Genomic DNA, 22,500 nt, shown 5'->3' on the forward strand with positions numbered 1-22,500 from the left:
ACTGTGGGTACTTCCTTCTGTCCATTCCAAGTGATGTAGAAGGGAACCTCCGTCTAAGACGTAGTGATCTGTCTTGGGAATAGACTGAAGGACAGCATCATCCACGGACGCAGCATGGTTCCGTATAGCCTCGAGAAGTGCAGGTTTGTCTGGTTTTCGTAGTTGATGTTTAGCTTCGAACAAGGAAGGTGGATATGGCGAAAGTTCGTACTTCATCACCTCATCTAAGCGTAGCTCTCCAGACTGCGACACAACCAGAAACCTCTGAAATAATAGTGCCGGATCAATTGTTCTGTCTTCAGCTACCTTGACTGCTCTTGCTGATGCTAAGTTTTTCACTTTAGTATTGCGTTTGTGCGAATATGAAAATATAAATTGGCCTTCCATTTTGGTAACAATGTCCCTACCAACAGTGAAAAGGTCATGCACATTCACGTTATCATCAGCATTTATCCCTGTTATAATGTTGCGCAATGTCATCTCATCTGAGAATAGTGTATAGTGTCCAAGCACTGTTGCAAGTTTGGTCAGATTGTCTTTATCCCTGACTATTCTTGCAGTAGTTGATTCTTTGTGCTGTTCACTTGTTGTATACCGCATTTCACAAAATTCCTGCATGGCAAAGTTGTAAGCAGAGGATACCGGAGAAGACATTGTCCAGATGGCCCTTTGGTGTTCTGACATCCCACTACCTCTTGTTAAACCCCCTGTGCTTTTAAGTGACCTCATAAGTGTCTGTTCAATGACCAAGTCACAACCAAGGCCAGCCCAAAATGTGTTGCTTCGCCGGATGACATGGTAGCCACGCATGAACTTCTTAAACACAACACGGTTTTCAATCTTCAACACCTTCATCTTTTTGAGATACAGGTAGGCGGATTTCAGGTAATTTGGGTGACCTGCAGCAGCAAATATGGGCAAACAATCCGATACAGCATGGAGGTGCATTTCCCACGATCCTGTGCGATCAGCCTCAATGAGCTCCTGGGCCACTCCTAACATTTGTTGATAGTTCAACCAGAGTTTGCTCGTTTTGGAATTGTTAGATAACTCACACTTTTTGAAGCTATTACTTGAACAAACTTTTCCATACAATCAGAACCAATCACTTTGACAACATGTATTTCACCATTCTCAGCTTGGGAGTATAATGCCTCAAGTTGCTCTATCAGGCTTTCAAATTCCGGTTCCTTTTTAATGATCTTGGAAATGATTTGGTCGGTTATACACTGATCAACTAGGTGATGTCCACGAAACGCATGCTGCACAGCCTTTCCAGTCATCATGTGTACCACAGCGTTTTCTCCATAGATTGTCCCGAGGATATCTTTGAGTCCACTTCCATCCATCAGTGTCCCAATAGCCCCCAACAGGTTCAAAAACGGTCGTCATTTAATTTGGGCACCGCACAGCAGTTCCTGATGTCTTACTTCTAGTTATAACTGCAAACTTGTTTCATCATTCTTAACCTAGACTTTTACTGCCCCCATCCACGCGATATCGAAGTATTCGCTTCTTGTTATTTTTACACTTACATGTGTAAAAACAGCTAAGATGATGGGATATGAGAAGAAATGAGGCACTTTTTAATAGTGGCAGCCATTTTTTTTAACGTCAAAGTTTGTCCCTTTCTGATGGTCAGATTTCAGCCAACTTTTGATAAGTTGTTCTCTGGACCAAGTACTACAGAAAAACATGATAAAACGTTTTCTTGCAATTTTTTGGAGGTTAGGCTGTTTATTTCATATTTTGATCCTACTGGAGAGAGACAGAGAGAGACAGAGCCCATGGAGAATCGAGCCACGGTTTCTCCATGGAATTGCAGGGATCCATGGAACTCCATGGATCCATGGAACTCCATGGATCCCTTGCAGGGATCGAAGCTTGTAGAACACTCGCCAAGTGGCTGAAGTACTCATGCTTGTACTCCAACAAATTTGTTGAAGAAACTTTGAAAAACGAAATGTGTAATTTTTTATATGTATCTATGTATGTCCAAGTGACAGGTTGTAAAACGAAAGCGGAGAGGACAAAAAAGAGGGAATGTCAAGTAACAGCCACTTGCACATTAGGGGGGCATGCAAACACACACACACACACACACACACACACACACACACACACACACACACACACACACACACACACACACACACACACACTGAGGTTTCAGAACCCAGCGATTTTTGGCTAATCAATGCAGAAATCAAGAAAATGACCAAATAACAAGATCTCAAAAATTAAGTGAAAAGATCCTGGAAGTTGAAGAGATCTGAAACATTGGGACCATACTCTACAGAGTGTTGGTGCTGCCCCTAGCAGTCTCCTTGGCTATTGGACACAATCCTGCATGGGTCACCACTCCAACGCAGTATACCAGCAAGCTGGGACTCATTTTGCCAACCTCAGAAGAATGACAGGCAGAGTCAACCCCACCTGGTATTAATTCAACAGCAGAGTGGGATTTGAACTCAGGATCCCAGGATCCCAAGCGCACCACCCTAACCATTAAGCCAACACCAGGCATAACATCGGATCATGTAGACTAAATCACTCAAAATCCGCAGTGAAATCTCAAAATGGTAAGAAATCAGCGGTTTCGATTTTTGTGGGTATTTGCTATGACCAACCAGCTTGTTTTCCCTTGCCAAACCAGTCAGTCCTGATCAACAATTTAATTGGAGAGTTTGCTTGAGTACTTAAGCCGCTTTCCAAGCACCCTACAGTCAATGGTGGTACACCCAGTCTCCTGATCGGGATGTACAGTCGGCAGTTGCTACAAGGTAGAGGCACATTTGGGTATATTTGGATCTGTAAAGGGACTCTCTGCAGGTGTGTGCGCATTCCTGCATGCTTGGTTACGGGTGCCGTGGTGGCAAAGTTTCATCCCCTATCTTATGAGGATGATGGGTGGTGGATGTTTTAAGTTTAAATCTCAGCAGCGTACGAGTGATCAATCACGCCCCTTTGTTCTCATGACTGTTTCAAAAGCATTTGGATATTTTATATGACTCCAGTGTGCTTTGGCAAGGTTATATCATTTCTCTTTGTGAGTATAAAAGCATAATATATTTGATAACACTCGATTTCAGAGCCGTTTGCCATATTAACATGTTTTCTAAATTACCGAGCCAAATGTTTTCCACTCCTCACATAACGATTGCCAGCTGTTTATGAACATTAATATTTATGCACATCTCCTTGAAACGTTTATAATGCAACTTTGTTTTTTACAATTTGTCTTGAAATTCCCCCAAAATAAGGGTGAAAGCTACTCAAGGTTTTTGGGTTGTATGCAGTACATACTGTAGTCGGTAGTCACACTGACTCCAATCTGCTGATTCCTGAAGAATTGCTGATATCAGCCAAGCACTAATATGTAGTGTGTGTGTGTGTGTGTGTGTGTGTGTGTGTGTGTGTGTGTGTGTGTGTGTGTGTGTGTGTGTGTGTGTGTGTGTTCTTCACAAAGTAAAACTCTCTCTCTCTCTCTCTGGCCCATTCTCCCTCTGACCCCTCCTTATACAGTGCAGTACCCTCCTGCACATCTCTCTCTGTCTCCAGACGTGTCCGGGCAGTGGTTATTTCCCTAAGGTGTATGTCTCTAGATGTTTCTGGGTGGTCTTTATCTCCGGGTGGTGTTTGTGTCCGGACGTGTCCAAGCAATGTTTATGTCTGGGCGATGTTTGTCTCTGGATGTGTCTGTGTTTGTCTCCTGACATGTCCAGGCAGTTGTATTTTTTTAACACTCCATATATCTAACACTCGAACAACTAACAATCCAGATGGGTTTGTCTCCGGATGTGTCTGAGCATTGTTTATCTCCAGAAGGTGTTTGTCTCTGGACCTGTCCGGGCAGTGTTTGTTTGTCTCTGGATGTGTCCAGGCGGTGTTTGTCTCTGGAGAGTGTTTGTCTCCAGATGGGTTCGGGCGATATTTGTCTCCCGATGTGTTTGGGCGGTGTTTGTCTCTGGGTGGTGTTTACCTCTGTACATGTCTGCGTGGTGTTTGTCTCTGGGTTGTATTCATAGTATGACCGGTAGAAAATGGATTTCAGACATTATTTTGTTTCCATCGTCACTGTAATTCTATGAAGAATCATTTTGATGAGACAGGATGAATCACAATTCACGCTCCACCGCATGTCTGCGAAAAGACGCGTATTCCGAGGTATTTGCTCATACATCAATACCGGTCTGATGCAGGTTTTATAAACTCTAACTTTTACAGATAACAGAATGTTTCTGATTCATGATATCACCTGGTTGTCTCCACTTATTCAAGGCTGACTTTATTCTTGATCTCACAGCAAATTTGCTCCTCCTGATTCTTCTATCATGTCTCCAAGGAAACAGCTATTATGTCTCGTATCCATCTGGTCCACCTCATGCATCCTCCCTTTCCACTTTTTTGTCCAAGTCTCCCCCTATTTTGTCCCTCAACCCTGCCTTTTGTATTTCTCACTTCTCTTTCTACTGTTCTTTTTGTTCTGTTGCGTCCTGATCAGTTGTGTGTTCTAAATCTTCCATGAGAGTTAAGTTTGCATAAAAAAAATATATAACAGCAACTTTTTGCCTTTTGCAAGTTAAATTTTGACCTCAAGATATTGATCCTCACACTTTTACATGTGAAAATCCCAGCTTTTATGATCAAACTTCGAATGATGCAGGGTGTTCCAAAACGACCCGGACAAATTTGGTTGTTCATATATTTAGAACCACAAATGCTACAACGATACCCTTTGTATATATGATGCAGAAATTCATAATGTTGTTGTTGGCTTAGTGGTTAGGATGATGCCTGGTGTTGGCTTCGTGGTTTGGGTGGCGGCTTGGGATCCTCGGGTCCTGAGTTCAAGCTCCGTTGGGCCGCTGAATTAATATATACCAGGAGGTTGACTCAGCCTGTCATCCTTCCGAGGTCGGAAAAATGAGGACCAGTATACTGGGCCGGTGTATACTGGTAAGGGGGACACTGCATCAGCGGCATAGCCGCGTCCCAACCAATGATGCAACCAGCAGCCACAGACTGCACTCGATAGAGAGACAGTGGTTAGGGTGGTGGCTTGGGATCCTTGGGTCCTGAGTTCAAGCCCCATTGGCCACTGAATTAACATGAGGGGGTTGACTCAGCCTGTCATCCTTCCGAGGTTGGCGAAATGAGTCCCAGTGTAGCAGCCAAAAGGCTGCACACGAAGGGAAGGGGTATTGATGGATTTATTAAATCTGGTATTGGTGAGGCACAGCCATGATGGGCCGAATGGCCTCCTTCTGTGCCTTCATTCCTTGTGAATGTTTTGTGCACACCATCAATACACTTCAATGTGAGCTCCATTTGTCGCATGCAGGACACCAAGGTGGTACACGAGTTCTTGTCATGTTCAGCTCAGTATGTTTGCATCCACCAGTGTGCATGCAGCTGTGATCCGAGAATGGAAATCATGGAGGTTTCCCACTTGGTGTTGTGGACAAGATCTTTGACAAACTTCCACAGAAAAAACACAAGGGGGGAGGGAGGTGGGGTTATGTCTGGTGATTGTGGGTGCCAGGAGGTTGGTCCGTCTCGGCCAATTCAGCGGCCTGGAAATTTTTCATTCAGGACGGCTTGAACGACTAAGGCCCAATGAGGGGGAGTGTCGTCATGTTGAAAAAATGATATCGGGTTACAAATCTTCAATATGTGGGAAGGCGAATCCTTCCAACATGCTCATGTAAATTGTTGAGGTCACTGTGACCTCCACAAAGAAAAACGGACCCACCAAGCAGTCATTGAGAAGGTCACACCGCATTGACCTTTGGACTGTCAAATATGTGTTTAATGACCACGTGGGGGGTTTCAGAGCCCCAGGTCCTCATATTGTGCCGGTTGACTTTCCCCGACACGCTTCGTCTGTGAACATGACCTTTTTCAGGTAATCTTCTTCATCCTCTATGAGATTGAACATTTCCAAGGCAAATGCCTTGCTTTTGTGTCCATTATTTGGTTTGAGTTCCTGCAGAATCTGCACCATTTTAGGCATAAATTTTCAGCCGTTTATGCAAAATCCTGTGTACAATGGTGGTTGGTAGTCCAACCACTGTACACAGGATTTGTAGCGAATTGATTTTCTGGGACTTTGTTGAAACGATTCACACACTCATTCAACGTCTGCTGCACTTGTGCTTGGTCGACCGGTACTTTTCTGTTTCTGGCAACTTCCAGTGTCCTTAAACCTCTTGTACCACTCTCTGATACCAGTCTGCGATGGCAGATTCCTTCCATATCTTGTCTGGAAATTATGCTGAATTTGCTTGTCAGATCTCGTCTGGATGTACAATTTGACGTACTGAGCTTCTCCTTTGGAGTCACTATTTTCTTTTAGATTCAACCACCAGACCTGCAAATAGAAAAAAACTTTATAAATTTTTACATCATATAAAACAAAGGTATCATTGTATCATTTGTGGTAGTAAATATATGAACAACCAAAATTGTCCAGGTCGTTTTGGAACACCCTGTACTATTGCACCTCACCTCTTGTGACAACCTATAACATTTCGTCCTATAAATGTAATTCCTTCCAATTCCTTTTCCACATTGTCTCTGTTTCCAAGGGAGCTAGTGAGCATTCTGAGCCAAGTAACTCTCAGCTCATCAGCTTGCTTCCTGTAATAAGTAAGGTATTTGAATGCCTCATCAATGAACAACCTCTCCGCCATCTGGAGGACAATGAACTCACTGATTACCAGGATGGCTTTCACCATTCTCACTCTACTGGTGATCTGCTATCCTTAATTAAAGATAATTTCAACAGGACATTGGAGCTCAAGGGTGAAGCTCGATTAGTTGCTTTGGATATCTCAAAAGCCTTTGATAAAGAGTAGCGCAAGGGTCATTTTCCACTCTTAGTTTGTTCTACACAAATTTTCATGGTAAATGTTCTGCTGGACTTTCTAACTTGGTTCCTCCTGTACGAGTGTTTGGACCCAAGACTCGGTTTGCCATCTCTGCACATCCATGAACTATAGCTGATCCACAGTGCAGAATGAAAAGCCATGTGGATAGTTTTATCCCTTGTGCTGTCTCTCTTTAGAATTCACTACCTGTAACGTGCTTCCCATTATCCTACGAACTACCCAGCTTTAAGAGGAATGTCAATTCCTAATTCTTACATCTTTGACGTTCCATTGCATTTCACCTGACTTCTGCTGCTACTTCCAGTGTCTTGGATGTTTTTTTGTTATTTTTCTCTTTCTTTTATTTTGTTTTGCTTTATCTTTATTTCACCTTCTCTTAGCCTCTTACCTGGAGTGACTTTATCTCTTGTTTGGGGCGATTTCTGTCAACAACAAAAACTCCTTCTTCCTCGCCACTCAGCATAGCCTTCGTTTTATTCATGTTGACTTCTAAATCTTTCTCCTCTCTTTCCTTTTCTAATTTTTCAAACATCTCTTTTGCTTCTTTTTCACTTTCAGCATTTAATACGAAGTCATCAGCGCATATTAACTCGCATAGGAATCGCAACTTTTCATTCTTCATCAATTCTTCCATCATTAATGAAACATTATGAGACGTAACACTGATCCCTGGTGTCATCAATCCTCCCTTGACTTGAAATAATTCAAACGCATCAGCCTCGTCTTGATGGTGGTTGACTTTACCACTGCAGTTACTTCATCATAGAATGTCAACTCGTCAAGAAAACCAGTGGAATTGTGGATTTAACAATGGCAATAACATCAACATTAACATCAACAACACTTGATGAATTATGTTTTAATATGCCATATATAGTTTATGCATGGTGTTGGCTTAATGGTTCGGGTGGTGGGCTGTGGATCCCGCTCAGCTGTTGAATTAATACCAGGTGGGGTTAACTCGACCTGTCATCCTCCCGAGGTCGGCAAAATGAGTGCCAGCTTGCTGTTATACTGTGTCGGAGTGGCGACCCATCCAAGATTGTGCCCAATAGCCATGGAGACTGCTTAAGCAGCACCAACGTTCTGCACAGAGTATGGTCCCAATCTACTCTCCTGTAGTTTGTTCTATCTTGTGTACATTAAAAGTTATAAAAGTTAAAATTTGCACAAGGACTTTATGGACATCCTATGGATGTAGAACCAGACTCGTCGGTGCAATGGTTAGAGCGTCCGCTCCGAATCTGGGAGGTCGATGGTCCAAAACACCGTCCGAGTCATACCAAAAACTAGAAATGGTACGTGCTGCTTCCTTGCTTGCCGCTCAGCATTTAAAGGCTAGAGCATTGACAAAACAACCCTGAGAAGGAAATGGCAAACCACTCAATGTAACCCTGGGTGGTTTGCCATTGCCTTACAAGAAACAGCTTCAGCAGCACCAATGCTCTGTAAAGAATATGGTCAGTACATGAAAAAAAAACAACAACAAAAAAGAGTATATGTAAAATCTACACATCCTACTATTAAGGTGTGGTTGGGGTGGTCCTCCCAATTATGAGGACTTGCATCCTTGTTATTATTACTATTATCGGCTTGGTGTTGATTTAACAGTTACAGCCTGTGATCCTTCCGAGATCGAAAAAATGAGCACCAGCTTACTGGTGATGGGGCTTCAGCGAGCTGTGCCGCCAGAAAATGATGCAGCCAAGCAGCCATAGGCTGCATACGAAGAAATTAATAATCATAACTATAATAATTTTGTTATTGTTATAGTAAAGGTCTTCAATCCAAATTGCCCAACTTGTCCCAAAGCGTGTTATGTGTTATGCGCCGGTGCATGAGATTTGAAGTTTTAAAGACCTAAATATGGCATTTTTAGGCATTGTGATCATGAACCAACCTGTCAAGGAATTGCTCCTCTCTTCTAAGGCTGATGAATCTTGAAGTTCGCTTCTTTCTTCACTCTGACTTTCTCTCAAACGGATCCAATTCATGCTGCGGCTCGAAGCTCCAGCGTCAATGTCCTGTTGTGTTGTGCATCGTTTCCTCTTAGGCTTTATACAAAGACTGTGGATAGAAGAATCTTCCGCTTTTTTCTAATTTGCCTCACACTAACATTCTGTATCAGTAAACTATCTGGAAGCCACCGCTGGATTAAACGAGATTAAGTTTTAAGGGTAGGCCTCCTTCGGATTGGTGGGAAATTGAGCCAAAACACTTCCGGATAATTGACTTTAAAGCAGCTCTACATACACTGGAATGTAAATTCAAAACACGCCTGATGCATCATCATGTTTTAGGACTGACAGCTGGTAAACAGCTTACAGGAAATGAATGTCAACTTTCCATGACATTCTAATGTAGTTTTGAAACATTCCAACTTTTATGTTGCACAAACACATATTTGGCCAACCACACCTACGCTCTAATCAACACCCTATTGAATACATCACTTTATAAAGCCTCCCTATATCTGACAGGGGGAGGATTATACCTGTTGTGGGGTTTGTTTCTACAATTAGTGTCCCCAGTTTTTCATTGTCCCTCAGAGTTTCTTACACCCCAAGGAGTACTAAGCCACCATTTAAGGGGGTTTTTTTTCCCCCATCCTTTTTAAGTTTTTTTTTTTTGCTGCTAATGTCTGAGCTCTATCTCGGAGTTGGCTGGGACTTTCGGAATGAAATTTTCTTGGAAATCTTGGAAAAAAATTTCTTGCATCAATAAAATGGGAATGTGGGCTGTGGGGCGAACACTCAAAAAGAGTTTAGTTTTCGAGTTTTGTTCACTACCTTCGAGGCATTTTGTAAATCGTGCACCAAAAATATGTATTAATAAATTAAAATGTCAAATATGGTTGTTGTTTTTGTCAAAAGTTGCACTTTGTTTTTTGGAAATTACCAAAAAATGGAACAATTAATTAATGACGGAAAATGTGTCAATTTTTTTTTCACGGTATACCTACTTAATTGGTCAAAAAAAAAAAACACAATGCATGGAAAGCTGTTGGCCAATCAAATGCAATGATAATGCGCACTATGTAGCCTGGTGTTGGCTCAGTGGTTTGGGTGGCGGCTTGGGATCTGAAGGTCCTGAGTTCAAGCCTCGTTGCCCACTGAATTAATTTACCAGGGGTTTGACTCAGCCTGCCATCCTTCCGAGGTCGGAAAAATGAGTACCAGCTTGCTGGGATGACCGAGTCATTCAAGTATCCCGCGTCAGAGTGGTGACCTGTCCAGGATTGTGCCCAATAGCCAAGGAAACTGCTTCGGCAGCACCAACACTCTGTACAGGGTATGGTCCTAATGGAATGGAATGGAATGGAATGGAATGGAATGCGCACGATGAAAACAACATTTTTACGACGTATTTACTTTGTGTGTGCATGGGGCTGGGAGTTCGCAACATGGAGTGGTGCATGCCCATCTGCCGGTCGATGGCATCCAAAATTTCAGGGGAGGGTAGAACAGAGAGTTGGGGTGGGAGCAGAGAGGAGATGATCCTTTTAGTCCTTTTTAAAATCTTGTTGGTCGTTTTGCACTTTTAAGACATTTTTGACATTTTACACCCCTTCAGACCCGATAGACCCCCAACTACTAATGAAACGTACCCTTTGGCCCTTTGAACCCCATGGACCATTTATACCAGTGGTTCTTAACATTTTCAGAGGTGCCGAACCCGAACAAAAACCTCCGTACACTCGCCGAACCCCTCAAATTTGACCAAAAATTTCAATTTTAATTAATACAAAAATGAAAAAAAAATTGCATCAAAATTCAGGAGTATATTTGTATAATAAGAAGAATAAATTCAATTTCAATGAATGCAAAAATAAAAATCAAATTGCATCAAAATTCAAAAGTATATTTGGATAATAAGAACAATTGTATCTTAATGCGATTTTTGTTCTTGTTTTTTGGAGGCCATCTGGGAAATGTGTGGCTTTGTTTTGGCAAGGGCCACCCTCATATCACTTTCACATGCAAGTCTGCTCCTTTTCTTTGTTTTGATGTCCAGCAGTTTCGAAAATGCATGCTCACAGAGATACGCTGTAATGAACGACGTGAGGATCTCAAGGGCAATTTTGCGATGAGAGGATACCCCTCCATTTGGCGGCACCAAAACGTTGAGAGCGTTGTTGTGCCGAAGAGTTGTTGTTGAGTCTGTCTCTGCTGAAGTTCGATGAGGTCATCGAGGTATTGATCGTTGACATCTGCCATTGCAATGCCAAAAGTAAATGGCTGTCTCACCCATGCTGGGTGTTGTGCTTGGTCAGAGAAATATCCATCGAATGACTTTCCCAGCTCATCCAAGTGCGTGGCAATCACTTGCTTCAGTTCCCTTGGTATAGCAGTGCCTCCAACTTCAGAATCATCTTCAATTCCGCTCACGCACTCGTCCAGTAGCGGAAAGTTCGCGAAGTTATCCTTCTCTGTTCGCCGCCTCCACAACGGTAACTTCTTTCGAAAAGTATTCAACTTTTCTTCAGCTTCGATGACATTCACTCCATCCACCCTGCATCTGACAATTGAGATGGTTGAGTGCTTCGAAGATGTCAGCCATGCATGCCAAGGCTCGGATGAACTTTGATTCTTCGAAATGAGTTGCATGGCGATGCTGGTGCTCTCGCAGAAACAGGGCTAATTCTACACGCAAGGCAAAAACACGCCTCGGTACCTTCCCTCGTGATGACCACCGAGCATCAGAGTGGTAGAGAAGGACTTCAAATTCAGAGCCAATTTCATTGAACAGCTCTTTGAAGATGCAATGATGCAGAGCACTGCTTCACAAGTAATTCACAGTTTCAACGACGATTTTCAGAACATCGGCCAGTTCTGGAGGCAGAGTTTTTGATGCCAGCGCGTATCTGTGCAGGACACAGTGCGCGACGATGACGTGTGGTGCATCGGCCTTCACCAGCTCTCCAAAACCGGAGTTGCGCCCCAGCATGTCTGGAGCCCCGTCTGAGAAAACTGCAGACACCATGTCCCACGAAAGACCGTTGCTTCTGAAGAAGTCGTCCACAAGTTTCTTCACATCAGCTGCTTTAGTCGTTGTTGTGAGAGGCTTGCAGAACAGAAACTCTTCCGTGATCTCGTCTCCCTTGACATACCACACAAACACGATGAGCTGGCTCAAATTGGAAACGTCGGTGGTCTCATCGAGTTGAAGTCTGAATTTCGTTGGACTCGCGACTAAATTTGCAACTACCTGGGCGAGGATATCATCGCTCATGTCGTCGATTCTGCTGCTGATGGTGTCATTTGAGAGTGGAACAAGAGACTTTTCTTCAGCAGCTTTTCCAAGCATGATGTTGGCCATCTTCAATGTGACCGGTTTGATAATGTGGTTGGTTTGCGCTGTTTTGCGATTAGATACGCAACTTCATACGAGACGGTGAGGATTGGTTTGTCAATTGGAATGAAGTTGTGAGCGGGCAAAGTTGCCCTTGCATCGAATCAAGCTCTTTGGAATTTGAATTCATCTTCTGTTGCGTCCTTGTACTGTCCCTCGCCGTGCAATTTTATGAAGTGTTCCCGTAATTTCGCTGGTACAAGGCTGGAATTGCTCAACTTCGCATAGCAAAGCATGCATTGAGGATGTTGAGTTCCGTCCTACTCCGTGGTATACGTGAACCCGTACCGCACGCAATCCTCCGACCATTTCCTTTTCTTACTTGACATCCTGATCCTGAAAAAAAAGAAAGAAATAAAATTAAGTTCGACTGAAAGCAAATTATAGCAAAATTGCAATGTGTTTCGGAGGGCTTTCACCGAACCCCTGAGACTGGCTCACCAAACCCCTGGGGTTCGGTCGAACCCAGGTTAAGAATCACTGATATAGACTATTCGAGCTCTCAAGACTATTAAGACCCATTTACCCTTTATTTAGACCTTTAAACCCAGAAAAACTTTTAAGACCCTTTTTGGACCTTCTAAGACCCTGAAGACTTTTACATGAATTAGATCCTTTTCGACCCGTTCGACCCAACTACTTTTGGATCATACCCTTTAGACCTTTACATTCCTTAGACCCCATCGACCTTTCGATGCCTTATGACCCTTTAAACCATATAGACCCCTCACACCTGTAGACCCTTTTGCTTTACACTCTTTAAAGACCATTTTGACACTTTAGACTCATTAAGACCCTTTAGACCTTTAAAACCCTAACTACTATTGGAAGATACCCTTTAGACCCGATAGACCTCGAGACCCATTAAGACCCTTGAGACCCATTTACTCCTTTCTAGACCCATTAGGCCCTCACTACTTTTGGAACATAGCCTTAAGACTTTTATAATCCTGACAACCCACAGACCCCTAATGATGCTTTAAATCCAAGGTCGCTGACCCTTTTGACCTTTAAAGACCCTTTTGACACTCAACACTTTAGACCCATTTAGACCCTTATACCCCTTAGACCCTATTCTTTCTGTATGCATTGGTGAGGCTCATATATATAAAAAAAGAAAAAGACAAAAAAAAGTCTTTTTATGTCCTTAAAATTTTTTTATTTAAAAAAACATGTTTATGTTATGTTTTTTATGTGTTTTACTTTTAACTACAAACAAAGTTTAAAAAAAAATGTCTGTGCTGACAAATCCGGAGCTGGATTCAATAGTGCCTCAGAGGTAATGAACAAAATTCAAAACTCAACCTTTTCTAAGTGTTCGTTCCACGGCCTATCAAGGAAAATGTTGAAATTTTTGAGGTTGTCAACTGGCAGACATGCATGCAACACTGGCAGACATTCATGCAACACTGGCAGACATTCATGCAACACTGGCAGACATGATTGTGAACTCCGTGCTGTGTGCCTGCACAAAGTAAACACATCGTGCCAATGTTGGTTTCGCCATGTGCATTGTTTATCGTTGTATTTGATTGGTCAATAGCTTTTCATGCGTTGGTTTTTTTGATCACTCAAGTATACTGCTAGAAAAACAAAACAGACATGCTCACATCATAACATAATTGTAAAGCTTTTTTATAGTTTCTAAAAAAATATGCAACTTTTGAGGAAAAGAAAAACTATATTATATATTCGCATCCACTAATAATGCATCTGTTTTACACATCAATACACATTTACATAATGCCTTAGATGTTATAAAACTAAAAGAAAAATGAGAGCACCAACAGCCTTATAAAAAGTATGGTTGACATAATTTTTGAGCTTGACCTAATTATAGCCATTTTTACATTTTTCACCATAACTCGAGTAATTATTTTTTCCGATCAGAACTAAATGGCCCTCTCTATGTAGAGAAGGGTATACCACATTTATGTTTAATTGACATCATACCCCTTCAAGTTAAAGATCAAGGTCAAATGGTGGTCTCAATAAAATAGCAGGTTTTTGTCATCGCTCAATTTTTCCAATGCGTAATCTCAGATTATTTCACCTTCTAAGATGTTCTTGCATCATAATAATGAATGTACCTGCACAAACGTTGTGCTCCTGACATTTGATTAGTGTTCTTGACCCACCTTTTTCGGATTGTGACCTAATTAACAAAAAAACACGTTTATGATTATAACTTGAATAATTTTTCTCCGATTTTTATAATGTTGAGATTTATGGAAAGATTGCAGATGACAATTTTTGGTAAATTACACTCTACCCCGAAATGTTGAAGGTTAAGGTCATATGGTGGTCCAAATAAATATATATATATGTACAGGGTAGGCTGAAAGTTACTTTACCCCTGATAAATTTCTCGCACTTCCCTCCATCCCTTCCCCTCTGCCCTCACCCCCTCGCCCGCTATGGTATGCGGAAACACTGACTCAGAAGAATGATGGAGCACATACAGATACAATGACAAATTAATTATTGTAATTACTGGAAAATATAACCTGTATATTAAAAGAGTTCAAGAACAATGCTTCACTGGGAAGGGGTAAAGTGACTTTCAGACCACCTTGTTGAATCACATCCATCATTGAATCACAGGTGCTGAGGGAGGCTTACCCTTGGAGATCGTTTTGTGACCACAGATATCGAGTCCACTTGATTTGGTGTGTGTGTGTGTGTGTGTGTGTGTGTGTGTGTGTGTGTGTGTGTGTGTGTGTGTGTGTGTGTGTGTGTGGGATATGAATTGAGTGGAGAACGTGAATGTATGAAGTGTATCGCTGACATCAGATTGTTTTGCTGAAACCCATTTCATTTGCAGTGGATGTTGGAGTGTTAATCTCTGGAGCAAAGCAAAACGACTTCCTTCAAATTCGTTTTTCATTTTGGAGATTAGGTGGAAGTCTTGTGAGTTGTGAACTCTGATTAATACAATGGGTGAGGCATTACTTCCTGCCAGATGCATTGGAAAGCATTTCCAGATTGGGGTAAAACATTCACAAAAGGGTGTTTTTACATATATATATATATATATATATATATATATATATATATATATATATATATATATATATATATATATATATATATATATATATATACATATATATTGTCGCGGATTCGCGCCCGCCGGCGTGCGAACGGCCACGTAACTCGAATCGCGGCACGTCGCCCACCGGACGGACAATCCAGTCGTGAACCTCTCGGACTAACGCCGGGAACCAGTCACGGGTGGACCTTTCGGTCTCACCGCGATCAAGCCAATCGGCCCCCGCGTGGGATAGGGTTGCTCGCCAAATTCGACCTACCTAAGTACCCACACGGAGGGTAGACCGGGCGATCGCACCTCGCCACAGGTCGACTTCGGACACGGGCCACTTAAGCGACCCGTTCCGTACTATCGGGATAACCGAGCGGTGTTATCGTCGGCCTCGACGGTTCGATTAATTATCGGGCGTATTCAGCCCACTACCAACCCTTTACGTGAAGCAAGATGAGGATTCAATGAGAGAAATGACGAAGCGAAGCGGGAAACAGTTCAACATAAAGCACATTTATTCGCGATGAACGGAAAGCACACATATACAATTCCACCAAAAGCACATAGAAAAGGAAAAGAAACACAATGCAATTTTACACAAAAAGCAAATGTAAAAGTGAAGACACAATGCAGAGCTATCCGACTACTGAGCACACGGCAACACTTATACAATTCTACTTCACAGATGGCGCCGACAACACATACCCAAAACCAAGAAAAAGAACACCCTCAAGGATGAGGCGGGCCTGGGGCCGAGACCGGGTCGGGCCTACCCGTCTGATGATGAGGCGCGAAGTGGCGATGGTGCCCCAACTCCGCGGGCCTCGCGGACAGTGTCTGGTAGGGGGTGGGAAAGGGGCCCCCTCTGTCGCACTATCTCAGCACGGGGGGGAAACAGGAGGCGGTTGCTGATGCTCGGGGTAAGGAGGATTTTTACTCTGTCTCGGGTCCCGCGACGAGCGTCTCCACCTCGACCAGGTCGCGCCATCGGCCTCCCTGGTGTGCAGCTCCCGGCACCGACGCGAGCACCCCCTCGTCTGCCTTCACCGCCGCCGCCTCTCCACAGCTCCGTCCTCTTCGCTCCGACTCCAACTCCGAACTCTTCCTCCTGCGAACTTCCCAACTGCACTCAACTCCAACGCACACGACGACTGCGAAGTCTTCACCCACTCGACTGACGAACGCGGTCGCTTATATAAGCCCCGTAGCTTCGCCTTTGACCCCCTGCCTTCGACCTTTCACCTTGCTCCCCATTGGCCCGAGAAAAAGTGGGCGTGAATCGTTTTTGATCCGTTTTTCTGCGGAAAGTCCGTGGTTTTGTATACGCTGTTCGGCGCGCGCCCTGCACGAGTCCAATACCGGTACCCACAAGCGGCGCAAGAACGGTGGCGATGCGACGGTTGCGAGGTGTGACGGTAGAGGTCGTGGCTGTTGTGGTGAAGCGGCGCTGTGGTGGGTGGTTGATGTTGTGATGACTGTTGAGACGTGGTTGGTGGTGGTAATCATGGCGGCTGGTCCAAAATATAGATAGTAAAAGAAAAACGGCTATCCTGAAGAGTCGCAGCACGCATGAATGACATTTATTCCCTCTAGACAACGGGTTTGGGCCTAACTACACATATACTTAAAGAGATATCTCACCTAAGGGACCTGAATGGTGGTTTGCGAATTTGGTCAACCACAACACTACCCCCTCCCCTTTTTACAGACTCGTCCCGAGTCGTCAAATTTTCGTGTGCCATCATGTGTAGTTTTCCCCAAGTACATTTTACCTACGGATCCCTGAGTGCGACATTCATGGTATTCGTGTCCCCACAATAAATAACCTAAGGGCTGAGTAACTACCTAAACAAACTCACTCACACGGACGACTTAAATAAAATTGCCGGCGCTAAGACAAACATGCCGGGGGCGCACTCATATTTACTGTACATCTTAACCTTAACTTACAAATTTTACACTAAACCATGGCCCAGGATCACTGAACTCTGCAAAAAGAAAGCAGTTAGCAGGGAGCCAGGCTGCTCGCATGCAGTCTCTGGCTCAAATAATGCAGGTGACAGGGAACGTGGCCGGCTGCTCACACGCAGTCCAAGGCCTTCCCTTTTGAACTGGACGCAGTGAACCACAACGGTGCATGGGCCGCACAAACGTAGTCTCCGTGCCAGCTCAAGTGGCACACGCAATGAACACAACGAATGGATGGGTGAATGGTTTGAACTGAACACAGTGAACCACAATGGTGCATGGGCCGCACAAACGTAGTCTCCGTGCCAGCTCAAGTGGCACACGCAATGAACACAACGAATGGATGGATGAACACAAACACGGTGCATGGGCCGCCACTGCAGGCCCGTGTTGTAGCTGCCAACAGGGCAGTTCTTGCAGCTTGCAAACTGTTGCCTTGCGGATCCTGGCGCACATGGAAATGAACAGGGGGGGGGGGCAAAGCAAAAATTGAACGGGGCTGGTGAACAGGGGCAGTGGGCATGGCATGGCAAAGGCAGCAGGCAAACACAGCCCGCAGAAGAAGGCCGCTGCAGGCAAACACAGCCGGCAGATGAACTGGCCGGCACAGGCCTTGAAGAAAAACAGCCAGCCGGCAGATGAAGTGGGCCGGCACAGGCCTTGCAGCAACACAGCCAACAGATGAAGTGGCCGGCACAGGCCTTGAAGAAAAACAGCCAGCCGGCAGATGAAGTGGGCCGGCACAGGCCTTGCAGCACAGCAGCTGCAGACGATCCAGCCGGCACAGGCCTCGCAGCAAAACAACAGCTGCCGATGAAGTTGGCCAGCCTTTGCCGTTCCGTGGAGGTTGGTGGAGGGAGTGCGGTGGTGCTGGCCACTTGGAAGGCGGGCTCGGACCTACCTACCTGTCTCCCTCCCAACCTATCGCCTTTGCCTGTCACTGTACATACCCACTCCCTTAATTTGTCAAACCCCAATTTAGCCCCAACTTATTTTTTTGTTGTTTTTATTTTTACTTCCCCAGTATAAATCGTCCCCTAACCCCCTGTACTGTCCTTGTTCGGCTAACCTATCCTGTCACCTAGCCTACTCCCAACCCCGACGTTCCCTTCCCGGAGGGGAACAAGGGAGAGCTAGCGTCCTGTGTCGAGGCCCAACTCAAGCCTCAGAATGGCCTCCCCAGAGTTCAGCGATCTAACCCAGAGTGGGTCCAGCGGCCCACAACGAAAGCGAGGGGATGGATGGTGCGGAGGGGTACACTTCCTAATCTACCCTAACCATTAACTGTTAAACTACCCCGGGGCTTTCAACAAGCGCCTCTCGCTTAAACTATTGGTTCTATAAACCCAGATTCCCGTCGCCTGTGTTGGTGTCCTTTCAATTTCGGGCCTCGCCCCCCAATTTTCTCTCCGTGCCCTCACACGGTCTCATGGCTGGGACACGTGGCTCCCTTTGGCAGGCACGACCCTCTGCCGAATCTCCCGCTATGGCACCCCCGGGCACTACACTGCCTCCGAGCCTACCAGCTCCCTAACACCGGGGAGTGCCCCCCATGGCACCTCCCCTGAAACGCACACGTGGCAGGCTGGCTTCCCAGGCCCCTTTCCGAGGGTCACCCATGCCCACAACACTGCCCACGCGGCTAATGGCGCCCCGGGCCCCCGCACCAAGCAGGCGCACCCGTGCCCACTACGCTATCCCGGCCCCCCATGGGCCCTTGGCCTACCACGGCCGACTAGCCTGGTGCCCGGGGTACCCACTCAGCGATACTCACCTTTCGCAGCCACGCTCCCAGCCCGTCAACAGGGCTCCTGCACCCCTCCAAACGGGTTTCGAGCCTACACACCCACCAACAACAAAACGACCTCCATTTTGTAAATTTGACTAACCCCCTAACTCACTCTACACTGACCCCGGGGTCCCTTGGGCGGGAGTCACTCCTCCCCCCAATCACTCATCGCACCATGCATTCCCCATTCGCTCCATACACACAGACCCGCTGGCCTCACTCACTCACCAAGCACATGCTTCCACTTCACTCACCAACTCTTCAACACACATACATCACTGAACTCTGCCATCCTTCTAACTACATCCCCTAACTAACTCGTGCTCCCACGTCGTCCCTTAAACTACAGCACGTTCCTTTTAACCTACGTAGCTAAGCTACGTCAACTCTACACATCCACAAGTCTGTCACTGTCTCCAAATAATCCCATTAATCAATTTCCCAACCTAAATCTCGCTACAATCCCTCTAACTAATCCATTCCACGGACTCCATGAGGACTTACCCCTGCCCCATGAAGTCGGTCTAACTAAGCTAACCCTCCCCCCTAACTAGTTTCCATCCTGTGCCCTGGGTCAAGGGGGTCTTCCACCCCTTGCCCAGGAATCCTGTGCACCCGAAAGTGAGGCTTGCTTTTTTTTTTTTTTTCCCATGCGCAGCACCAGCGCGGCAACTCGCAGCTCGCGCACTTTACACCTGCCCATGACGTCATGCAGCTGCACGTGTTCCTCGTCCCTCCTTGGATGGTACTATCCGGCAGGGATACCCCTCCTGCCGGATTCCAACCCCACGTGCAGCCATGACGTCACCGTGCGCATAAAAAAAAACACAAGCCCCACGTCTCGAGGGGTTCCCCACGCGAACACATGTGCTTTGCCCGTTGGAGCTCAACACACACGATCGCGTGGAGAACCCGTCCGGTCCAAATCCGTAATCCTGCCAAAACTTTGTCCGTCCGCGGGATCGGCAAATCCACCGCTGGCGTTTCCGGACCGGGACTTCACTCTCGCAAGCGAGCACGTGGGGGCCTCGTGCGTTGCACAGCACGGACCTCGTGCTCACTGCTGGGTGAACCCGGCACGGTCCCCGAAACAACTACAGCCGCTACTCGGCTTTCTTTCCTCACATGTCGCCGTCGTCGCCATTCGACCCACGCACACCTGCGTGTTACGACGCTCACACTCCACACCATTACATTCACACCGGGAGACGCGGCTGCGTGCTCTCGCATGCCAACCGACATCTCCCTCACATACCGTTCTCTCACACACACGGTCTCCCTTGCACTCGGCCGTTCACTCACGCATGCGGGGGCACTCACCCGCGGTGCCTCATCCACACACCGTGCCTCACTCACACACGCGGGGGAATTCACCCGCGGTTCCTCATCCACACTGGCCGTTTCCACACACGGTGCCTCATCCACACACGGCGTGCTGGGAAGTGTGGTGTCGTCATGCCCACGGGGAGGGGCATGATGATGATGCATGATGGGCGTGATGGTTGGAGGGGTGGCCGTGGGGGTCGGCAAGGGATATGAGGTGTGCACGTCGCCTGAGGCGTCGTAGTAATGCTGGAGTCGGCCGGCTCGTGAGTGTACCGAGTACGGAATAAAGGGGAGCCGCGGGCACAGTACGCCCGCGCTCGCACTCGTGCAACACAGCCCGGCTCGACTGTTCCTCCGCTTCGTGTCTGCCTGCTAAGCATCTCCCATTTCAGTACAGTACAGGAAGCACGTACTCCGGCACCATCGCCACCACACCACTCACACACGGGGTCGCTTCCACACACGGGGACGCACTCACGGCTTGACCACACACACAGGGACAACCACACTGGGGATTCGTGTCCCCACAAGGGTCTCCGGGGCCTCTATACCCCCCAAGCTCTCCGTGCACCCGTCCGCAGCACCCGTCCCCTCAACCTCGCAAAGCACGACCGAACTCACCTGGTCGTGACTCGCCTCAAGGGGGCATACTCCCTCCCCTCGTTCCTGGAGGAGGCTATCCCGCTGCTCGCACTGGGCCTCCACCCAGTCCACCAGCTCACCCTCATTATCCTCCACTACCTCCGTGTGTGTGTGTGTGCGTCACTTACCCCGTCTTCATCGTGTTGTCTTCCCTCTATCGTTCCCATCTCCCGTGTCTCTGCCAACTCTTCACCCTTTACCGCCCTTGTCTCCACTATTTTTATTTCCTTTGTCGTCACCTCGTGTCTCGTCTCACACGTTTTGGTCCCCCCATTTAATTTTTCCCTTTCGGTCATCGTCACGACCCTCGCCCAACACGCCCCCCGAATTATTTTTTCACCCGCCTCCACCGCGGGCCCGACAGCCTTTGCACCCCCTTCCAGCTCGTTCGCTCCCACACGTGGAGTCGCCATTTTTAGCTCCCTGGTCACGGCCTTCATGCCCGCCTGCAGGCATCGGCCCATGTTCTGCGTCTCACCCCGCAGCTTTTTCGTTTCTTCCTTCATTTGCTTGTTCATGCCTTTCATTTCGTTTATAATTTCATTTGTGTATGTATCCATTTTTTCGATTATTTGTTGTGTATTCGCATCCATCTTTTGTGCCAGCATGGTTAATAGCTGGGCCACGTCAGGTGCGCTTGGGTGAGCCGTTTCGGCAGGGGTTGGGGAAGGGTTTTGGTGGAGAGGGGGAGGGGAGGTGTCATACACCGCGGCCGCTGCCGCACCCATTTCGGGCTCTGGGTTCAGTTGGGTGAGTTCGTTTTCCTGTACAACCAACATTTCCTGCACGGGGATTCCATCCTGGACCATGGATTCTACACATTCTACATCCATTTCTAATACCCCCGGCTCCCGCTCGCCTTGAGATGCCATCTTGCTTCTCTTAGAGGGTTAATTTAGCTCGCTCGTAATTTGGAGGGAATCGGGGGTCGCTCCTCTCACCCCTGGACCGATTCCCGTGAATTTAATTGGAGACAGGAGAGCCCGTTTTCCCGTTCTCCAATACCAGTGCCGCGAGGAGGGCGATGAGTTTATATCGCACGACCTGACACCATTGTTGCGGATTCGCGCCCGCCGGCGTGCGGACGGCCACGTAACTCCAATCGCGGCACGTCGCCCATCGGACGGACAATCCAGTCGTGACCCTCTCGGACTAACGCCGGGAACTAGTCATGGGTGGACCTTTCGGTCTCACCGCGATCGTGCCAATCGGCCCCCGCGTGGGATAGGGTTGCTCGCCAAATTCGACCTACCTAAGTACCCACACGGAGGGTAGACCGGGCGATCGCACCTCGCCGCAGGTCGACTTCGGACACGGGCCACTTTAAGCAACCCGTTCCGTACTATCGGGATAACCGAGCGGTGTTATTCGTCGGCCTCGACGGTTCGATTAATTATCGGGCGTTTTAGCCCACGACCAACCCTTTACGTGAAGCAAGATGGAGATTCAATAGAGGAAAAGACGAAGCGAAGCGGGAAAACAGTTCA

The 22,500-nt window shown here is 46.6% G+C and overlaps 2 protein-coding genes across 3 annotated transcripts in view; both read right to left on the bottom strand.

Moving 5' to 3' along the window:
• Positions 1 to 9,104, bottom strand: part of LOC147026234 (uncharacterized) — a 45,785-nt gene extending 36,681 nt beyond the window's left edge. The window contains exon 1 of one of the 2 annotated variants that reach the window (XM_085881448.1): positions 8,794 to 9,104. In XM_085881448.1, the coding sequence (XP_085737574.1) occupies positions 8,794 to 8,887 (94 nt within the window). In that variant the 5' untranslated portion in view covers positions 8,888 to 9,104. The remainder of the gene's footprint in view (positions 1 to 8,793) is intronic. The other variant, XM_085881445.1, reaches the window with a different exon arrangement.
• Positions 9,105 to 10,234: 1,130 nt separating this feature from the next.
• Positions 10,235 to 22,500, bottom strand: part of LOC147026235 (protein FAM200C-like) — a 35,824-nt gene continuing 23,558 nt past the window's right edge. Inside the window, exon 2 of the mRNA XM_085881452.1 lies at positions 10,235 to 12,581. Within this exon, the coding sequence (XP_085737578.1) occupies positions 11,676 to 12,212 (537 nt within the window). The 5' untranslated portion in view covers positions 12,213 to 12,581 and the 3' untranslated portion in view covers positions 10,235 to 11,675. The remainder of the gene's footprint in view (positions 12,582 to 22,500) is intronic.

The sequence above is a fragment of the Eptatretus burgeri genome, chromosome 5, assembly GCF_056783735.1.
Source record: "Eptatretus burgeri isolate ZD-2024b chromosome 5, Ebu_testis_v1, whole genome shotgun sequence".
NCBI lineage: Eukaryota > Metazoa > Chordata > Myxini > Myxiniformes > Myxinidae > Eptatretus > Eptatretus burgeri.